At 40.6% G+C, this 23659-nt stretch overlaps 1 protein-coding gene across 1 annotated transcript; it reads left to right on the forward strand.

Moving 5' to 3' along the window:
* The first annotated feature begins 15503 nt into the window (after positions 1–15503).
* On the forward strand, positions 15504–16168 carry LOC109150756. Its single transcript, XM_019298741.1, has 2 exons — positions 15504–16096; positions 16144–16168. The coding sequence occupies exons 1-2, from the start codon at positions 15504–15506 to the stop codon at positions 16166–16168; spliced, it is 618 nt and encodes a 205-aa protein (XP_019154286.1).
* Positions 16169–23659: the final 7491 nt, after the last annotated feature.

Genomic DNA, 23659 nt, shown 5'->3' on the forward strand with positions numbered 1-23659 from the left:
AGAACCCGGAGCCCCTGAATATCGCCGTAAACAATTGGCTCCCGTGTGACCGAAACATTTACAAATTTGACACAAATCATCATAGCTCCAAAAACAATTGGCTCCCGTGTGACCGAAACCTTTACAAATTTGACACGGTTCATCATAGCGCCATAAACAATTAGCTCCTGTGTGACCGAAACCTTTACAAATTTGACACGGTTCCGTCGCCGCCGAACAAGTGCTCATTGTAATTATGGAACCACATCAACCAACAATTGTAATTAGCGACACTCTTAAGTGCTAAACCCTAGCTCCATGAGAGAAAACATGGAAGCTGATACCAGATGAGAATATAGATTGTGTTGTATTCAATCATAATATCTGAGTGTACACAGAGCGAATATATAGATACTAGATAGAATCCTAGTCTAACACGAATAATATAGTCCTAGTCTAATATGGATAACATAGTCCTAGTCTAATATGGATAACATAGTCCTAATAATTTTAAATTCGTTGATAAAAAAGTTATATTTTTCCTTAATCCTTAATTCTGAGAAGATACTAAAATCAATCTCTTTGTTCCACTACCTTTGGACTTTTTATTCACAACGAAACAATGAAATTCATTTCCCTGTTGACGAAGAAACAAATTACTATGTAAACTTTGCGAGGCTCAAAATTTTTAACTTTATAAGATTATGTTTATGATTATATTTCATAATCATCTCTCTCTCTTTTTAACCTGGAAGGCGTGATTGAGTGGAAGGGACTCACCCATCCTTAACCAAAGATCAAGGGTTCGATCCTTGGCTTTGGGAATGGAGCAGCCTTAAATCTCCAAGTCAGCTATCCGACCCAAAAGAGGTGCCTACAATTTAGCAAGGGGATTAGCCATTGTGTCCGACAGTCGAAACCCTGCGAATACCCAAAAAAGATAATCAACACAAATCTTCCTTTTTTAAAAAAAAAAAATTTAACTTTGTGCTTCAAGAGCACCTACCATAATCTTCGAAGTGTGTTTCGCATATGATGCATGGTAGCATGAATAACCCTAAACATAAATGGTCCAACATAACAAAAATTTTTTTCCTTTTAGACTTGTAGAATTTTATGCAATGTGATTCCCACAAACCTTAGAAAATATGGCAGATTCAAAGGATTGAATTTAACGCAAATTTTTACAACCTTACACTAAAATTAGGTTTCAATTTCTTTTTTAAAAATTATTTATTTTTTGTGGTCATCAGGACATAGGTTTCCTAAGTAAGGATACAATAGGATCCCACGGACCGAAATTAACTTTGCTCATGTCGGATAAGACTTCAAAAAGTCTTATTAAACTAAAAGAGTCTCGCAACATCTCATAAGTAGTTTTTTTTTTTTTTAAATATATATAGTATCATGCATGTGTTAGTGTCTTACTCTTTTTGAATGGTACTGACTCTATTACAATGTAGTATCTGTTCATAACTACTTTCTCAACCTAATAAAGCACAAAGAGCTAATATCGCCTCCACCGAGAATTAAACCCACAACCTCCCATATAAGTGAGCAACTTGTTCCCATTGGACCACAAGGTCCTTGGCCTTAGTGTCTTACTTTTTCCAAACATTTTTTGAATTACCACATTTGGACCATAGTGCAATAAAATCTATTCAAATATATATATATTTACACCGGTGAAATGTTACAAAAATCTTAAGCAAGCTACTTTAGTCGAATTTTTACTTCCTCCCCAATAAATTTGACCAACCATAAAATCCTTCTTGAAATAACATTCTTGTTGCTTTAAATAAAAATCTCCAAGGCCGAAGGTGATGATGTTGTTATGTCCGATCTGTCAAAAAACTTCCAGTTGGCGGGTTCTGGTTCCCAGGCTCGCCCATCATCATGAGTACGTTAAGTTGGAACTGTCGTAGCTTGGGCAATCCACGAACAGTTCGCAAGATTGTGGACATGGTGTACTGTAAGAAGCCTGAATTTGTATTTCTAATGGAAACTAAGGTGAAAAGTGATCATACCGAAAGATTGCGTGTCAAGCTTGGTTTTGATGGTTTGTTCTATGTGGATTCTGTTGGTTTGAGTGGTGGACTAGCACTACTATGGCGTAATAACAATATGGCGCGTTTGATTAGTTTCTCGAAGAATCATGTTGATGTGGAGGTGACTGTAGATGGGTATATTTCGTGGCGAATGACATGTTTCTATGGATTTTCGGAGAGAGGTAGGAGGAGGGAATCCTGGGATTTGTTGAGGCGATTATCAGCGCAATCAGTGCTTCCTTGGGTTGTGATTGGAGATTTCAATGACCTCCTGTTACAGTCTGAGAAGCGGGGCCGAAACCCACATCCAGAGGGGCTCCTACGCGGTTTTGGGGAGGCTTTGGATGTGTGTGGATTACTGCAGGTGCCTATGGAAGGATACCCCTTTACTTGGGAAAAGGGGCAAAGGACTGAGAATTGGATAGATGAGAAATTGGATAGAGTGGTTGCTACTCTGGGGTGGCGTGAGATTATTGAGGAAGCCAAAGTCAGTAACATTTTGACGCGAACATTAGAACACTCGGCGCTCTTTCTTGGTCTAACAGACTCGAGATGCCGAGGTGGTGGTTGTGGGAGCTATAAGTTTGAGATGGCCTGGATGTTGGATACGGGGTGCCATGGTGTGGTGGAGCAGGCATGGGCTGATGGGGTAGGTTATGGTCTTATGGATAATTTGCAGTTATGTGGTAATCGTTTGCAGATGTGGGGAGGTGACCGCTTCCACATGTTTGGCAAACAGATTAAGCTTCTTCGTGCAAAGCTTACGAGCTTGCGGGGATGTACTGAGCCAGACACCCTGGAGGAGTATCATGCAGTAGAGACTTAGTTGTCTCAGCTTGAAGCCCGGGAGGATGTCTATTGGAGGCAGAGAGCGAAGCAGCATTGGCTACGAGGGGCAGATACCAACACCAGATTCTATCATAGGTATGCTTCTTCCCATAAGTGTAAAAATACTATTTCTAGGTTGACGGGAACTAATGGGGAGTGGGTGCAAAAGAATTCTATGAATGATTTGATTATTGATTATTTTGATAGTATTTTTAAGACATGTAATGCCCCCCTGCATGATGATTTTTTTGATACGGTTATGCCAAGGGTTACGGAGGGTCAGAATGCAACTCTGCTCAGGCCTTTTGAGGCTGAGGAGGTCAATGGGGCTATATTTGCTATGTTCCCTAACAAGGCCCCGGGCTTGGATGGAATGAATCCGGGCTTCTATGAGCGCTTCTGGGATGTGGTTGGTGGGGAGGTAACATCTTTTGTTCTTAACTGTTTAAATGCGGGTACTTTCCCCGATGGTTTGAATGTGTCCACTATTATGTTGATCCCAAAGATGAAGGTGCCTGAGTATGCTGCTGATCTGAGGCCAATTGCGCTGAGTAATGTGGTCTATAAGATTATGACAAAGATGATAGCAAACAGAATGAAACCGTTGCTTGATAAAATTATTTCTGAGTCACAGAGTGCCTTTATTCCTGATAGATTAATAACTGATAATATCCTTGTTGCTGCTGAGATTGGCCACTTTTTTAATAGGAAACAATGTGGTAAGGCAGGTTGGGGGGGGGGGGGGGGGGGGGGCTAAAACTTGACATGGTGAAGGCGTATGATAAGATGGAGTGGTCTTTCCTGAGGCTCTTGGCTTTGCTAATAGATGGGTGGAGTTGATTATGTTTTGTGTAACCATTGTCTCGTATAATATCCTAATTAATGGAGTGTCTGGGGGTGTAATCACACCAAACAGGGGACTCAGACAGGGGGATCCTCTTTCCCCATACCTTTTTATCGTTTGTGCTGAGGGTTTGTCTTTGTTGTTACAAAGGGCACAGGCTCAGGGACATATTCACGGATGCAGGGTAGCGAGGGGGGGGCCCTGCGGTTTCCCATCTCTTCTTTGCAGATGATAGCTTGTTGCTCTTTAAAGTAAATATTCAGGAAGTCGGTGTGGTAAAGCAGTGCTTAGATGATTATGAGCATTTATCTGGACAATCTATTAATTATCACAAGTCCAGTGTACGTTTCAGTAAAAATACAACGCCAGATGACAGGAGGGAGGTGGTGGCGGCTTTGGGGGTAGCCCAGGTAACTAACTTCGGGAAATATTTGGGGCTTCCTTCTCTTGTAGGAAGGAATAAGAAGCAGGTTTTTGCCTATATTGAGGAGAAGATCAGGCATTGGCTAGGGTCATGGAATAAGAAATTGTTGTCACAAGCGGGCAAGGAAATTATCTTGAAAACAGTGGCTCAGGCAATGCCTACATTTTCTATGAGTGTCTTTTTGCTAACTGATTCTATTTGCTTGGCCGTGCAGAGAATTATGAATAGATACTATTGGAATAAGGGTGGCAATGGGGGAAATATACATTAGATGGCTTGGGACCGTTTGTGTAAACCAAAAACAGCAGGGGCCTGGGTTTCAAGGATCTGAAGGCTTTTAATTTGGCAATGCTGGGTAAACAAGCATGGCGGTTTCTCATAAAACCAGACACCCTAGCTGCCTGGGTCTATAAGGCAAGGTACTTCCTCAAATCTTCTTTTATTGATGCTTGTATTGGTAATAATCCCAGCTATTGTTAGAGGAGTATTATGGCTGCTCACAGGCTAATTTGTGGTGGTATAAGGAGGAGGATTGGTGATGGTACTTCTACTTCGATTTGGGAACATCCCTGGCTCTTTGATTCAGATTTCAGGATTCATACACCTATGCCGCACAAGCTACAGGGCTCGAAAGTGTCAGGTTTGATTGATCAGGATACCCAGACATGGGATTTAGCTATTCTCACTGATTTTTTTATCCTCATGATGTTAATCGTATTCTCCAGGTACCGGTTTGCCCGTCTTATGAGGACTCATGGTATTGGTATAATGATCCGAATGGTGCATATTCTGTGAAGAGTGGTTATAGATGTGTTGTTGGGGAAATAGCAAATACCACAGGTTTTGAAAAATGGGCTGCCTTATGGAAACTAAAAGTCCCCCCTTGATGGAAAACCTTCCTATGGAGAGCTGTTAGTGGTATTCTACCCACCACTACAAATCTCTAAGTAAAAAGAGTTGATATTGACCCATCTTGCCCCATGTGTACCATTTTCCATGAGGATATCATGCATTCTTTTTTGAATGCACTTATGCTATACATGTGTGGAATGAATCTCATCTCCCTATTTCTTGTGTGACTGGTGGTTGTTTTGCTCAGTGGTTGCAAAATGCTATGACTGTTTTACCTGAGGATGTTCTTATTAAAGTTATTGCAGTCCTTTATCAAATCCGGGGAGCAAGAAACACTACGGTATGGGAGGCTTACCTCTATGCACCATGTCGCACATGGACGGTAGCCAACAAGGCCGTGGCATCATGGCATGCGGCCGGAAGTCAGTATGCCGGAGCATCATGGCAGCAGCATGCGGTGCAGCTCCTTCGGGGTTTGCGGTGTTTTGTCGGCGCAGGCCGCAATCCAGATACAGGGGTAGCAACGTTTGGAGGGGCTTTAGTAGTGGAAGATGGCAGTTCCATTGCGGCAGTAAATGGGAAGCTTCCATACACTAAAAATATTATTACGGCTGAGGCACTCGCTTTTAAGGAAGTACTATCATGGTTCAAAACACGTGACGTTACGGAAATCACGGTTTATACAGATTGCTCGGTCCTCAAGGTTATATCAACAGGCCGAATTCCCCACCGAGATCATATGCGGGGGTGGTTATTCGGGACTGCAAGTCTATTATGGATTCCTTTTCGTCTTGCATTTTAGTTTCGGTCCATCGTGTTTTAAATATTTTAGCTCATTCTTCGGCCAGTAAGGCGTTTACTCAGGATGGTTCTCTGTATTGGGATATTATCCCACCTGACTTTCTTTTGATGCATTTGCAAAAATATTGATTCGAGTTTTTGCTTTCAAAAAAAATCTCCAATATCCTTTGAAAAGATTATTACTTCGATTATGCCCAAAGTAGACTGATCCCTTATGCGTAATGCCATTTAACCCTGTCTACTTAACCATTGATTCATTGTGATTTACATCCTCCCAAATACTCTATCGAGCCGGGGTGTAGGAGGTCCTTAGAATTGAGGATTCAACCTTTTGGGAGAAGATTGTTATAATAATATTATTATTAATATTATTAGTAATTAAACCAAGTCAAAGAATTTAATAAAAACAAACATGGGTGAGTCATGTATGTTAATGTGGAACATGCCTAGATTATAGGAGTAGTACATGGAGCATTAGCTTCCTATTTATTAGCTTTCTCTTAGTATAAATATGTGGTGTATTTTCATTTGTTAAATTATCCCAGTGAATAAACATTATTCATTCTAATCTTTCTCTCTCTCTCTCTCTCTTCCTATTTATATATTATTATATATAAATACATAGATATATTATATAATATATATATATATATATATATATATATATATATATATATATATATATATATATTATATTTAATATATCTTACATTTGGTATCAGAGCCAGTCAACCTTTCAACCCCGAGATATTTCCCGTAGTAAAATATGGCTGCAAATTTCAATATTGTATGGTCGGTTCCCAAATTGGACGGGAAACTCGATTACAATTATTGGCAAATTATGATGTCCACACATTTACAAGCTCAAAATCTTTGGAGCCTTGTTGATCCCGGTTTACCCGAAGGAGGTGATGCAGCCGCTATACGGCGAGATAAATTAGCCTTGGGTCAGATTCACCGAGGTGTTCATTATTCCATTTTTGGGCAATTAGCTCGTGATCAAACAGCAAAACAATCTTGGGACATCTTAAAGGTGTCACACAAAGGAGTCGATCAGGCGCAGAAGTCTAAGTTGCAGTCGTTGAGAAGGTTGTACGATAATTACGAGATGACCTCTACAGAAATAGTAGATACGTATTTCACTCATCTTATTGATATGGTGAATAAGATGAGGTTATATGGAGATACAATTGAAGATGGTGCAGTGGTTGAAAAAGTTCTTCGAACTATGCCGATGAAGTATGACCATGTGGTGGCTTGGATCACAGAGTCACACAAAACTGAGCTCTTATCAATTGCAGAGCTGAAAGGTATGGTAGAAAGTCATATTGACAAGATTGCGTCAAAATCGGAACCACTAGCAGAAGAAGCTTTGAAGAGCCAAGTCACCCTTAATGTGACTGGCACTAATCAAAGAGGTGGAGGATCTGGTAGAGGTCGTGGAAGAGGAAGAGGAGGTTCTAGTGGAAGAGGTCGTGGTAACTGTTGGTCCCAATAGGGTGGTAGAAAGTCTAGAGGAGGGGGGGGGGGGGGGCTGAATAGACTTTCTAAACTTTTTCACAATTTAAATAACTCTTTGGTAACTTCAACTCTAAGTAGCAAGTAAATAGAGTAAGTTTAAACTGCACAGCGGAAAAGGTAGTATATGTAAAGAGTTATGCCCAATTAATGAATTAAATACGCATGTAAGATGAATAAAGTGACAGAGGGATCTTGAATATATAAAGGAGATGGTTCACTCAATATATAATAACAATATTCAAGATTGTAAATAAATATCGTATCACGTCGATCGTGTAACGAATGTTACATGCAACACGTCAAGCTTGCTTAGAATAATTCAATATTTAAGCTCGAGAAGTTTGAGTCACATGCATACGTGAAAACACACTAAACCCGAAAGATTAAGATTAACTGTGAATAGTAAACGGGTTAGTCGGATAAGATAGATAGATAGAGCAAATTATGTAAGTGCGGTATGTAAATGAGAGAGGCAATTTATAGTGGTTTGGAAGTGACGTAATCTTCCTAGTCCACTTTTCTCCTTTCGCGTCTAGGAGAAATTCACTATTTTTCCACACACGGTTACAATAGTGAATAAGCGCTACACAAGCACTTCTTCCGAATGTCTTGCACACAGCTACACCCAACTCCGAGTGTCTCGCACACAGCTACGCTCAACTCCGAGTATTTCGCACACAGCTATACTCAACGCCAACTAAGTGTCTTGCACACAGCTACACTTAGCAACTACGAGTGTTTTGCACACAGCTACAGTCACTAGAGTATTTTGCACACAGCTATACTCTTTTTATAATTACAAATACAAAGGTAATTATATCTCTCTCCAACTAGATTTGAGATTATTCAGACTAAGTCTCTAAGAATATTTGAGCACTTGCACTTTTTGAATTTTCGTGTGTATTACTCTTCTATCTTGTGTCTATCTTGTACACCTCTGCTCCATACGCACTTTGTCTTCAAGTCTTCATGGCTTTTTATAGGCAATCAAATATATCCGTTGGAGTGGGATAATTTGATATTTGAAATTTGAATCTTCATAGCCTGATATTGTTAACAATAGTAGGTCTTCAATTTTGATTTGATTGTCAACTTGCCTGACAAAATAATATCTTATCTCCAATTGATTTGTTCAAAATATTATTTTGTTGTCATATTGAATATCCAACGTATCTTTGAAATAAATTCATCTGATAGAATTTATTTCTAGGATAAGTTTTTTATATTCATGTCTTCATAAATATTTTTCCGTTCTGATCAAATGTCTTTCAGGCAATTTTGGATTCTTGTGGCATGTGGGTAGACTTTTTGCCACATTGTGCTCCTTTGACTTTGAACATCGTGCTCCTTGACTTGAACATTGTGCTTTTCTGATTTGGTCACATTGTTCTTTTCTGATTTGGTCACATTGTGCTCTTTTGGACACATCGTGCTTGTTCACATTGTGCTCCTTAGCACACATCGTGCTCTTTTTAATACATTGTGCTCCTTGGTGAACATCGTGCTCTTTTGCACATTGTAAAAGTAAATCCTTGGGGGGAATCGATCTCGGGTGTGATTGTTTTGAGTAAAAACTTCTACCATTTCACCATTAAGCTCATCCGGTCATTCTTTGCAACATCATTTCTTTATACTTCTTTCTCGGATGAATACTCGTAGGAAAATTAATTTTGTTCTTCATATGGTAGATTCCTTTTGATTCGTTATTCTGATTTATGATGCTTGTACTCAAAGACCTAAAAACAAAGGGGATCTAAAGTACATTTGGCTTCATCAAAACTTACAAAAATATTCCTATCAGTAACTTCAACCAAGGAGGAGGACGTGGTAACTCCAACCAAGGAAGAGGTAGAGGCAATACCAAACAAGGTAAATTTCCATTTCATTGCTACAATTGTGGCAAGTATTGCCACAAGATTGCAGATTGTTGGTATAATGAGGACAATAATCGTGGAAATCAAGCAAACATTGCTGAAAATACTGCTGAAAAGTCTGGTGAGAGTTCTGAAACTTTACTTTTAGCCAGCGATAGTTTTTCTGTAGATAAAAACATATGGTTCTTGGATACTGGGTGTAGTAACCATATGTGTGGGAAGAAAGAATTGTTTTCTGAACTGGATGAATCAGTCCGGTCTGAAGTGACATTTGGCAATAAGTCAAAAGTGCCAATTTTGGGAAAAGGTAAAATCTCTATTCAGTTGAAGGATGGTACTCACAGTTTTATATCCGATGTGTTCTATGTTCCTGAACTACACCAAAATTTGTTAAGTATGGGTCAGTTGTCAGAAAAAGGATATAAGATACATATTACTCAGGGGTGTTGTACCATTGCAGATGCTAAGGGAGTCTTGATTGCAAAGGTAAATATGTCCCAGAATCGACTATTTCTTTTGAAAATTAGGCATACTCTCCTTGCTTGCTTTAATTCTGAAGTTTGTGATGATAATTGGTTATGGCATATGCGATTTGGGCATTTTCATTTCTCTGGATTAAACTATCTTGCGAGAAAGGAACTTGTTTCTGATTTACCTGTTGTGAATGTCCCTGATCCTATATCTGAGATTTGTGTGATTGGGAAGAAGCAAAGAGATCCCTTCCCTGTGGGCAAGTCAAGGAGAGCTACAAAACAGTTGGAGATTGTTCACTCAGACCTGTGTTCGTTGGAGGTTCCCTCACATGGAGGTTGTAAGTACTTTATTACTTTCATTGATTATTTCAGTAGAAAAACATGGGTTTACTTTCTGAAGCAAAATTCTGAAGCATGTGATGTTTTCAAACAATTTAAGGCTTTTGTTGAGAAGTAAAGTGGTTATGAAATTAAAATTTTGAGAACTGATAGAGGTACAGAATATATTGCTTGTGATAATTTTCTGAAGGAGAAGGGTATTCAACACCAAATGACAGCCAGATACACTCCACAACAAAACGGAGTGGCTGAGAGGAAGAATAGGTCTATCATGGATATGGTGAGGTGCATGTTGAAATCCAAGAATCTGCCTAAGCCTTTTTGGGCAGAAGCTGTTGCTTGTGCTGTCTATGTGTTGAATAGGTGTCCAACTAAAAGTGTTCATGATAAGACACCCGAAGAAGCTTGGAGTGGGAGAAAACCCTCTATCAAATATCTCGAGGTTTTTGGATGTTTGGCATATGCACATGTGCCAGATCCATTGAGAAAGAAGTTGGATGATAAAGGTGAGAAGTGCATATTCATTGGTTATAGTGACGCTTCAAAGGCTTATAAACTATACAATCCTGAAACTAAAAAAGTTGTTATAAGTCGTGATGTCACTTTTGATGAATATGGTGCCTGGGATTGGTTAGCTAAAGATGAAAGTTCAGTTGTTATTCCTGCTGTCGAAAATATTGTTGAAGAGCAACCGATTCCAGATAATGTCCAGTCTCCTTCACAGCCAGAGCCGTCAGTTCGACGATCTCAGCGCGAGCGCCACTTACCAGCTCGCTTGCAAGATTATGTTTTGGGTCATGATAATGACCTGTCTGATGAAGAGATTATTCAATTTGCTCTCTTTGCAGATTGTGATCCTTTAACTTTTGAGGAGGCTGCTACAGAAACTCATTGGCTTAAGGCGTTGGATGAGGAGATACGTGCCATTGAAAAGAATGGTACCTTGGAGTTAACAGATTTACCTCCTGGAAAGAAGCCAATTGGAGTCAAGTGGGTTTACAAAACGAAATACAAGTCAGTATATCCAACTTCAAGACAGAGACATTTCTCAAATTGAAGAAGGAAATTGGAATGACCAATACATCCAACTTGGTTTAAAGGAGGCAATGTTATAATAATGTTATTATTAATATTATTAGTAATTAAACCAAGTCAAAGAATTTAATAAAAACAAACATGGGTGAGTCATGTATGTTAATGTGGAACATGCCTAGATAATAGGAGTAGTACATGGAGCATTAGCTTCCTATTTATTAGCTTTCTCTTAGTATAAATATGTGGTGTATTTTCATTTGTTAAATTATCCCAGTGAATAAACATTATTCATTCTAATCTTTCTCTCTCTCTCTCTTCCTATTTATATATTATTATATATAAATACATAGATATATTATATATAATATATATATATATATATTATATTTAATATATCTTACAAAGATTATTACTTCGATAATTAATTATATTGCAAGCTAGATGAAGCCAATTTTAGTTAACTAATGAAAATTGTGAGTAACGATGAATTATATATCTAGGTGTAGAATTTTACTCTCAAAATCTATCTCTAAAATTTTAGGGTTTTGCATCCTCTCCTAGGGTTTGGCTAGGTTTTTCGCATCTCCGATCGGTTCTATCCGGCTCTCTTGCTGGTTTTCGACGCTGGTTCTCTTTGTTTTCGAAGCTTTGCTTGTTTTCTTCTTCGACGAGGCAGTATGGCAGATAACGAACAGGCGTTGCATGTAGCAGACCTTACGCAACGCACGGCAGAGATTGCAATTGATGATGAAGACGTTTGTTTCGCGCTAGTGGTGGAGGAGGGAGATACAGGCGTTTCCGAGCCGCCGGTTCAGACCTGGAGTGTGGTCGGCAGGTTTCTAACAACATGCTTGATTAAGTTGGAGTATATGAGGCAAGTTTTGGCATCCGTTTGGCAGCCAGTGATGGGAGTTACGGTAATGGAAATATATATAAGGGCTTGTTTTTATTTATTTTCTTCCATGAAACGGATGTTGATTATGTTCTGAATGGTGGCCCGTGGGCATTTGAAAACAATACGCTAGATGGAGTGCTACTGGTAGATGTTGAGTTGAACACTGTTGATATGTGGGTGCAGCTTCATGATGTCCCTATGGGTTATACGTCTCTTCCAATTCTTGAGCAGATGGGGAACTTTATTGGAACTTTTGTTAAACATGATGAAAGATTTTTGGGGGCGCCTTGGCTAGCGTTCTACCGGATCCGCGTATCGATCCCGGTGGATAAACCTTTACGAAGACGTATGAAATTGTTGAAACGGGATAAGACTACGTGTTGGGTTAATTTCAAGTATGAACGGTTGCATTCTTTCTATTTCTTTTGTGGGCTTTTGGGACATACATACAAATTCTGTGTCAAAGCCCAGGTCTCTACGGTACCGGTTCATCTTTACCCGTATAGTGCGGAGATGAGGGTTGGGGGAGGCCGTGGACCGAGGGAGGTGGGGGAGAGTTGGCTGGTTCTAGTGGGGGGACTGCCGAGGGTGGCCGAGGGGGTGAGGGATGAGGGAGGCCGTAAGGGCGGTGTGTTGGGGGAGGGCATGTCACGGGTAGGGCCGGTTGTAGTAGATGAGGCCGATGAGGCGGTTGAGGTGGTTTCGAAAAGAAGAAGGGAAGGGCGGTATGAGGGAGAAAGGCGGGGTAACGGGGAGGACATTACCATGGCAGATGTATCAAAAAACTTGTTCATGGCGGGAACTGCGGAGCAGTCCCGCCCATCATTATGAGTACGTTATGCTGGAACTGTCGTGGCTTGGGCAATCCACGAACAGTTCGGGAGGTGGTGGACATGGTGTCTAGTAAGAAACCAGATTTTGTATTTCTGATTGAGACAATGGTAAAAGGTGATCATGCAAAAAGGCTGCGAGTTAAGTTGGGTTTTGAGGGGGTTTTCTTTGCGAACCCGGATCGAAGACGAGGTGGTTTGGCTTTATTGTGGAGGGCTAATAACACTGCTAGGTTAATTAGCTACTCCAAAAAATCATGTGGATATGGAGGTGACGGTGGATGATAGGCCGCCATGGCGTATGACTTGCTACTATGGGTACCCTCAGCGATCTAGAAGGCGTGAATCATGGGCTATGTTGAAGAGATTAGCGTCACAATCCCCGCTGTCATGGGTTGTGATTGGTGATTTCAATGACTTGCTTTTCCAGTCTGAGAAGCGTGGGCGTGTCCCACATCCGGAGAGCTTATTGCGTGGTTTTGGGGAGACGTTGGATTCATGTTGTAACACCCCGAAATTTTAAAACTTTTAAAGACTATATAACAAAGGTAAATGATCATAAATCCCAAAACGTTTATAAGAATACGGGGTGCTATGCCACACCTGAGCTAGAGAACTCAGGTGCACAGGCTAACTAACTACTATCCTCAATAATGCAAATACATAATCATGGCACGCAGGCCGAAAGGGAAACCAACTACTTCTACGCTTCAAGGTTCTAGCGCGCTCCAGTGTCTACTCTTCTGTGCCTGAAAGCCAAATATATCTGTTCAGCGAGAGATGCTGGTAACCCACTCCAACGCGTTGAAATACAATACATATAGATATATACATAGATATCTGAAAACCATTTCGAAGCATGAAGATATATCCTAAGAGACTCTAGCTTTCAAAACAGGGGATAAACTCGACAGATAGGGATGAGCACAGTCAACAGTTATATCAAGCATATACAATTTTCCAGCATAGAGAACAGACACGATAGATAGAGACAAGAACATAACCAAGCATATACAATTGCTAGCATAAATCCTATAGTCACGTTCTCAAAACACACATAACAACATCTTATCCATATCTCATCACATAAGCACACTTTGTTGGCACCACAGGACCAATCGCATGCCCATACATGAGGGTCAGCGCATATAGCTCTAACACGGCCCCGCAGCACCCTGCCCCGTATCGCAACACGGAGGGGTCGATCGCAACCGACCGATGAACCGCAGCTCATCATAGTGTTTGATCGCAACCAAACAATGGACCGCAGCCCAAGAGTGTGTCATCTGACCGCAGCCAGGAAATATGAACCGCAGCTCATGTAGAAACGTTTGATCGCAACCAAACGGTGGACTGCAGCCCAAGAGTGTAAATCTGACCGCAGCCAGCTTCTGAACCGCATCTCAGGAATAACCAATCCGATCGCAACCGGATTGGGGTATCATGCACACATAACACATAGCAAGCACATGCAACCCACATTAACACATTGGGAAGGGGGAGAAAACGTATAACAAAACCTATGCGTGATCCTTCACATACTAAGAATAATCCTAAGGGGTTCATACTTCTTTCACCTAGGTCAACGGGATACCAATTCAACTAGCATGCAATATATAAGACTCATACAACCTACGAACGGTACCCGAAATATCAAACTAGACATAGGCACGATAGACGGAGTCCGTTGGGACGCCACGGGGATCGGGGGAACATCAAACGGGGAAGTCGGAATCCCGAATTGGGATATTTTCCAGCGGGTAGCCGGTGGGTGAGGGTTCACCCGCCGGCTGCCCGCCGGTGGCGTAATTCCGGGCAGCGGGTGCCCGGCGGGCAGCTGCCCGCTGCCGGTGTTGCCCATGTTGGCCGCGGGTAGGTGGCGGGTCCCCTACCCCCCACTAACTCTTTTTCACCAAAAACGCCCCGGGAACCTTTGTGGAACCCGAAAGCATGCTTAGACACTTTCAAACGCAATTGACAACGATACGTAGACAATTAATGGATTCAAAAGCAAGAACATACGGCATATAACCTATCATGCTTTTCTAAACATAATCAACACCCAAACATACGAATTCCCACCCAATATACCAAGAACAATACCATACGAGTTCCACGATACAACCTAGGGTTCTAATTACTTTTAAATCAACAAGAACACAATTCATCTTCTAATATCAAGATTCGGTAGGAATATCACATAAACATCAAGAACATCATATAATCATCAAGAACATCAAGAACACCATATAATCACTAAGAACCTCTTAATACCATCAAGATCATCAAGATCACCCATGGAATCATAACACCAATTACCAAGATCAATATAATGAATCATCAACACACAAGAATATGGGGGAAATCCTAAGGGGGGGAACCATAGCTATGAAAATAGGTTTTGTTGAGACATGGGTTAGCTCTTAGCCTTAATTAATTCCTTGGCTATGAAGGGTCTTTCTTTAAGCTTTCTTCTTTCTTGATTTCTCCTAGGGGAATTCTTGGAACTTCTTGTGTGGTGAGGGATTATTGTGATGGGGGGTTCTAGGTGCCTCTTAAGTCCCCTATTTATACATCTAGAGTCCTAATTAGGAACTAATATTATAGGCTTGCTAATTCTATTCCTTTTAGGGCTAGGGTTGGGTTTTAGGGGTGAGGGCCCACGGACCATGGTGGGCTTTTTTCCCTAATTAATTATTATACTTTAACTCTTTCTTTTGGGTGATTGGTTGATAATTAATTGGTTTTAGGGGTCGTAACATGGGGTGTTACACATATGGATTGATACAGCTGCCTATGGAGGGATATCCATACACTTTAGAGAGGAGGGAAGGTACGGAGGACTGGGTTGAGGAGAGATTGGACAGAGTGGTAGCGACAATGGAGTGGCGCGAGTTGTTAGTGGAAGCTAAGTCTGTTAATATCCTTACACGTAAGTTGGATCATTCTGCCATTTTTCTCAGTATCTCTAACCCATCTGACTGTAGGGTGAATGGCCGACATACTTTCCGTTTTGAAATGGCTTGGCTGCTCGATTCGGGTTGCCGAGGGGTAGTGGAGCGGGCGTGGGATGATGCTCAAGGGGAGGGGTTGATGGGTACTTTACATTTATGCAAAGAGCGGTTGCAGGCTTGGGGAGGTGACCGTTTCCATATGTTTGGGAAACAGATAAAACGGTTACATGGCAAGTTAATGAAGCTAAAAGGGAGTAGGGGACACATGGCTTTGGAGGAGTATAATACAGTCCGAGCAGAACTGGCTAGACTGGAGACACAAGAGGATATATATTGGCGTCAGAGGGCCAAGCAGCATTGGTTACGAGGGGCGGATGCCAATACCAAGTTCTATCATAGGTATGCCTCTTCTCGTAAATGTAAAAATACCCTGTCTAAGCTTAAAGGGGTGGATGGTGGTTGGGTGTCTAAGGGTACAATGAATACTGTTATTATTGATTACTTTACTGAAATCTTTAAATCATCAAATTCCCCACCCCATAGTGATTTCTTTGGTACGATACTCCCTCGTGTGACTGAGTTGCAAAATGAATCTTTATTAAAGCCCTTTGTGGCAGAGAGGTGAAGGAAGCTTTGTTTGCTATGTTCCCGGATAAGGCTCCTGGGCCGGATGGGATGAACCTCGGGTTCTATCAGCACTTCTGGGGTGTTGTAGGGCCTGAAGTGACTGATTTTGTGCTTAACTGTTTAAATGGGGGTGTGTTCCAAGAAGGGTTAAATGAATCAAATGTTGTCTTAATCCCGAAGAAAAAGGTCCCTGAGTATCCAAGGATCTGAGGCCAATTGCTTTAAGTAATGTGGTTTACAAAATTATGGCCAAGATGATTGCAAATAGGATGAAGCCTTTTATGGATTCTGTTATATCAGATTCACAAAGTGCTTTCATTCCGGATAGATTGATAACTGATAATATCGTAATTGCTGCTGAGGTGGGACATTACCTGAATAGAAAATAGTGTGGTAAAGTTGGTTGGGGGGCGTTAAAATTGGATATGGCGAAAGCCTATGATAAAATGGAATGGGTTTTTCTGAGACAGATGTTGATAGCCCTGAGTTTTGCGGAACAGTGGGTGAATTTGATTATGATGTGTGTTACGACTGTTTCGTATAATATCCTTATTAATGGTACTGTTGGAGGAGTAGTGGTACTAACAAGGGGTCTCAGACAGGGCGACCCCCTATCCCCTTATCTCTTTATCATTTGTGCAGAGGGCCTGTCTTTAATGTTGCAGCAGACTCAGGCTTTGGGAGTGATTCATGGTTGTAGAGTAGCACGTGGTGCCCCGCCTGTTTCACATTTGTTTTTCACGGATGATAGCCTCTTATTCTTTAAAGCAAATGTGCAGGAAGCAAGTGCAGTTAAACAGTGTTTGGTGCATTATGAAAAACTGTCTGGTCAGTCTATTAATTTTCATAAATCCAATATTTGTTTCAGTAAGAATACAGGTGAGGAGGAACGGGAGGAGGTAAGTGCGCTGTTGGGGGTGGCACATGCAGAGAACTTTGGGAAGTATTTGGGATTACCCTCTTTTGTTGGACGGAATAAGAGACAAGTATTTGCATATATAGAGGAAAAAATCCAACAACGGATAGGCTCCTGGAATAAGAAGTTGCTGTCCCAAGCAGGAAAAGAGATACTATTGAAAACGGTAGCTCAGTCTATGCCTACTTTTTCAATGAGTATTTTTTTATTAACTGATTCCCTCTGTATGGCAATACAGAGAACTATGAACAGATATTATTGGAATAAGGGTGGTGCAGGTGGAATACGTTGGATGGCTTGGGATCGTCTCAGTAAACCAAAAATAGCTGGGTGGCTGGGCTTTAAGGATCTGAGAGCTTTTAATCTTGCAATGTTGGGTAAGCAAGGTTGGCGTTTTCTTACGAGGCCAGAGTCATTGGTTGCAAGAATATACAAGGCTAGGTATTTCCCTAAAACTGATTTTAAAAATGCTGCCATAGGAAGTAATCCTAGCTACTGCTGGAGGAGTATAATGGCTGCACATAGTCTTGTATGCGGGGGAGTGAGGAGGAGGATTCGGAATGGGAGGAATACTATTATTGGAGGGGATCCTTGGCTTCTAGATTTGGATTATATGACACACACTAATTTACCGCCTGGTATTTATGAATCAAAGGTGTCAGGTTTGATGGATCAGGATACTCATACTTGGGATCTGGATATTCTACATGATATTTTTGACCTGCAGGATTTGAACCGAATCCGTAGGGTGCCAATCTGTCCGGATTTTGAGGATTCTTGGTACTGGTATAAGGAGCATAATGGATTGTATTCTGTTAAGAGTGCATATCGTCAGATTGTTGGGGAGATACAGAATAATACGACTTTTGAAAAATGGCCAGCTTTATGGAAGTTGGATGTGCCCCCCAGGTGGAAAACGTTCCTTTGGAGAGCGTTGAGTGGTGTGTTGCCAACCACAACAGCACTTGTTAGTAGGAGGGTTGATGTAGATCTTGCTTGCCCCATGTGTCTTGACTATATTGAGGTTATGCATTATCTGATTGAATGTCAATATGCATGCCATGTCTGGAATGAGTCTAGTCTTGTTATTTCTTCTGTGCATGGTGGATCTTTTGTTGAATGGTTTCAGAATGCGATGATTGTGTTAACCATGGATGTTCTTGTTCAAGTTGTTGCAGTCCTGTACCATATATGGAATGCTCGAAACTCTGCGGTATGAGAGGCTTATATGAAGATGCCCAAGCAAATGTGTTTGGCAGCCGAAGCAGCCCTCTTGGCGTGGAGGCAGTCACGCCCAACAGCACTGTCTCGGCAGCAGCAACAACATCCAGCGCCCTCTGGTTTGCAATGCTACGTAGACGCAGCGTGGTCCCCAACGACTTGGGCTGCGGCATTCGGGGCGGTCCTCCTCGACGATCAAGGTGGCTTTGTGGCAGCTTTGAATGGACGACTACCGTTGTGTGAGAATGCTATAACGGCAGAAGCACTGGCTTGTAAGGAGGCATTATCTTGGTTAAAGGACCGGCAGATCACTTCGGTAACTCTTTCCATGGATTGTTCGGTGTTGAAGTCCTATCTATCCAAAGTAGATTTGCATCCAAGATCGTATGTTAGTATTATTGTTTGTGAGTGTCAGGCCATCATGGCTCAGTTTACTTCATGTTATTTACAGCTTATTCCTAGACGTTTAAATATCGTTGCTCATACTTTAGCATCTAGGGTCACTGACCAGGAAAGTACTATGTTATGGGATGGTGACCCCCCTGATTTCATTGTTGCGCATATTCATTAATAATATTCGAGTTTACAGCTTTCTAAAAATCTATACTATATATATAAACAAAATCCTCAATTTTAACTTTCCACCCAAATGACTCCTATACTATTAAGGTTTGTGTAATCTATAAAATTAATAAGAGCCAATAATGTTAGCTACTAAAGTAGCTTGTTTTGGTTTCCCCTTAATTTTGAGCCAATTAAGGTTGGATTTAGCATATTATTAACTCATAAATTAATATTTTTTGTATGTATTTTTATTATCGTACAATTGTACATTACTTTACAAATATTATACTAATATTTTTTTATCTGACACAATTGTTCTTATATCATTGTCTGACCAGTGCGACCAAAATTTTATAAATGCATGAAAACTTCTAAAGAAAGTTTCAAGTTAATTTTTACTATATCATTATAACAATATTTATTGTAACCATATATTTTGAATTATTCATTATCATCCTCTATTGATAGCAATTGTATCAATTGTCATGGACAAACTCTCAAAACAATTTGTCTCAACAATGAATGAAAATTAAAAGAAAAAAAAAAAGTGATTTCATTATTGTGGACGAAAAATATGTATGCCTTATTACTCTTATTAAATTAAATTAAATAAATTAGTAACTACAACAAAAAATAATTATTTTTAGTCGATTTAGTCACTCAGGCCGTCTTCCGTCGACAGCCGGAGGGACTAAATCGACAAAAAATAATTGTTTTCAGGGACCAATTCGATGAATAAGCAATTGAGGGACAACATTGACAGTTCGCTAATAATTGAGGAACCAAATCGTTGATTAACTCTTATTATTATTAAATTAATAAATTATTATTATTATTAGGGAATGTAAATAAATGTGTACAAATTTAATAAGATTATTAGAAAAACATAAATAATTAATAAAGATTATTAAATCAAACATTATAAAATAAATTATAAAATTGCACTCATCAAATCTTGTTAAACTGAAAGAGATCTACGACATCTCATTTACCCTTCTTAGTAATTTGTTTTAAAAATAAATATAGCATCATGTCTTACTTTAATTTCCTAACAGTTTTTGAATTACCACATTTGGGCCATCGTGCAATAAAATATGCTATTTATTTTTACACTGGTCAAATGTTACGGGAATCTTAAACAAGCTACTTTAGTCAGATTTTACTTCCTCCCCAATAAAGTTGACCAACCATAAAATCCTTCTTGAAATAACATTCTTCTTTCTTTAAATAAAAATCTTCAATTACTTTGATTATCTCCGTAGTCCCGCACAAGCTTAACTCAATAATTCAGTAGGCCGTATTTGAGAGAAGAGACCAAAGTTTGAACCTTAGCGACCACGATCCCTTGTGCGCATCGACATTTGGCCATGCCTGCTGAGCCATTAAGTCACTGCGATTTATGTCCTGCCAAATGATAATGGCCTTGTTTGATTATTGACAAATTCGTCAAAATTCCTATCAAATTTGCCATTTTAACATTTTCTTTTTAATCAAAATACCAAAAATATTATTTAATAACTCAGCGATTTGCTCCAAACTGCTAAAAACTAAAATAAAACATATACATTTTGGGTTAATATTTCCAAACACCCCCTTGTGCGCACTAACATTTGTCCCCTGTCTGCTAAGCCATTAAGTCGCTACGATTTATGTCATCTCAAATGCTCTGTCAGTTGCATCGAAATGTGAGGGGCCCATGTAATTGGAAATTTAACTTTTTGAGAGAAGATTATTACTACAATTATTAATTGCTAAGTAGATGAAGCCAATTTTAGTTAACTAATGAAAATTGTGAGTAACGATGAACTATATATAGGGGCACCAATATGTTGAGCAATAGCTTATAAAAAAAGTTTTTTTTTTTTTTAATGTTACTAATTCTATTACATTGTAGTGCACAAAGAATCAACAACGTCTCTAATGAGATTCGATCTCATAACCTCCCATATAAGAGAGTCACTACATGTCATCTGAGCATAAAATGTTTGACGCTTATAAAGAAGTTTAATGCACTAAACATTATTAATTACAAGATCAGAGATTTAATATGTTCACACAAGAAAATATATAACATGGACTCTTAATGAGTTCCCTTATTTATTCGGGCATGATCTCATCTTCTTCATTTTGGCCTCAAACTTAGATACGTTCACATAGGATGATATCAAAAACACACAAATTACAAAATTCCCTAGTATACAAATACATTTTGACCAATCATCTATTAGTCGATGCACTAACAAGATCTCTTTTTGACTTTTTTGGCAAAATTTGAACTCAAAACAATTTATTAAAGAAAAATAATCAAAGAATCATATAGCTAGAGAATTTAAAGCATAATCAAAGGCATGGTTGCAATAGGCGCTAGGCGCTAGTTGGGCGGTAGAGTAGCGCTTAGCGCCTAGACGGCCTAGGCGGTCGCCTAGGCGGCTAACTGAAAAAATGAAAAGTAGTGCACGTGTGTAGGTGCATATACACACACACACACACACACACACACACACACACACACACACACACACACACACACACATATATATATATATATATATATATATATATATGAAAAAAATTAGCAAGGTCAAGCCGATATATATATATATATATATATGAAAAAAATTAGCAAGGTCAAGCCGGCCGGGTTAAGTCGGCTAACTCGACAGAAATTGACGAGTAAACTCGGCGTAATTGGCCGAGTTAGGCGCTAGGCGGGTGCCTAAGCGGCCGGTCTCCTAGGCGGGAGCCTAGGGGGAAAATCGCCACAGCCTAGGGGTGCCTGGCGCCTAGGCGCCGATTACTCGGTGCCTAGGCAGGATTTTTGCAACCCATTCAAAGGTACCTTCATACTTAATTTCTTCTTTTTGGTTCTCCTTGCTAACCTTTGACCTCTCACCATTGCTTCATAATTAGCTTCATTGTTTGCTTCAAAGCTAAGAGGATAATAAGCTAAGCCTTGAACCCTTCATGAGACGTCAAGATTATCGACTATACCTCCTTCATAGTGTCTCACACTTGTAACTTCATCAATTCAATATACATTTCCCACCATCCTAAAAAATTTCCATTAAGAACTCAGGACATCCGAGCTGTGCACTCTACAATGAAGTCAGCTAGTGCTTGAACTTTGATGATAGGTTTTGGCGTATACTCTATGGCATAATAATGACTTAATTAAAAACAACAAAAACTTCATTACCTTCCCGAAGCCATTGAGTTCCTTAATTAAGACTAGTGCTAGTGGTTGAACTGTTAGGACATTCACTTAGCTTTGTTCTAACTGTATGCACTAATTCATAAAATGTATTTTCAAGCATAGTACATTTTGATTCAACAGGCAATTAAGACCTTGAGGATATTGAGGATCCTCTCTAGCTTTGTAGCAATGAGAACGCCAATGCAATTCTCGTCAGTCCGCCGCTCACAGGTAGCGGTAATTACGGTTCCGGTCGCTCCTTCGACAACTTTCTCCGGTGACTTTCGACTCCTTTGCTTTCAGCGACGAACGGCAACGGCTTTGACAGCACCTTCGCAACGCTTCTTCGTAACAAGGGGCCGTGCGACGGTTCGTTCGTAAAGTAGCGGCGATGGCAGGGCGTACGGCGGTGGCAGGGCTCACGGCTAGATGGGCCGATCTGGCTTTGGAGGAGGAGGAGGAGGAAGCGTTCGTGCCACGAGTGGAGGAGGAGGGTGACGGGCAGGATGCTGGCGTGGAGGAGGAATCATGGGGGGTGGTAGGCCGTTTCTTGACAAGGAAGCTTGTTAAACTTGAGTTTATGAGTAAGGTAATGGCATACGTCTGGCAACCGGTAAGTGGAGTCCAGGCTTCATTTTTCATCACATAACGGATGTGCAACGAGTCCTTGATTAGGGGCCATTATCTTATCATAATAGCACGTTTGTCTGTAAGCAAGTTCCTGATGGTGTTCTGCCTGCGAATGTTAAGCTGGACACGTTTGATATGTCGGTACAGATCTATGAGTTGCCCACAGGGAATACGACTGAGTTGATCCAGGAACAGATTGGAAATTATCTGGGAGTGTTTGTGAAAAGGGATGACTGTTTTCAGAATATGTCATGGAAAACGTTTTACCGAATTAGGGTTTCGTTATCGGTTGATAGACCATTGAAACGCCGAATGAAGTTTATAAAGCGGGATAAAACAAGTTGTTGGCTATATTTCAAGTATGAGCGACTACATACATATTGTTTTTTTTTTTGTGGAATGCTTGGCCATGCCTACAAGTTTTGTCGTTGTGCGAGGGATTTGGTGGTGCCAGTAGAGGACTACCCATATGGACCGGAGTTACGGGCAGGAGGGAACCGGGGACCGAGGCTGGTCGGCGGCAGTTGGCTTCTACCGCCGCCAACAGCGGCGCGGGGTACTATTTCGGGAGAGGGGAGATCAGGGGCGGGGCAGCAAGGGGTCGAAGGGGTTTTGGCGGGTAGGGATTCCGAGGAGGAATCTGTTGTGGTTGCCGTGTCCAAGCGCCGGCGTGAGGTCTCAGGAGGTGGGAGTGCGAGACAAGGATTGGATGGGAGTGATGTTGTAATGGCAGATTTTTCAAAAAACTTGCAGCAGGCGGGCACTGGTTCCCAAGCCCGCCCGACCCAATGAGTACCCTAAGTTGGAACTG

This window comes from Ipomoea nil, unplaced genomic scaffold (genome assembly GCF_001879475.1).
Source record: "Ipomoea nil cultivar Tokyo-kokei standard unplaced genomic scaffold, Asagao_1.1 scaffold2280, whole genome shotgun sequence".
NCBI lineage: Eukaryota > Viridiplantae > Streptophyta > Magnoliopsida > Solanales > Convolvulaceae > Ipomoea > Ipomoea nil.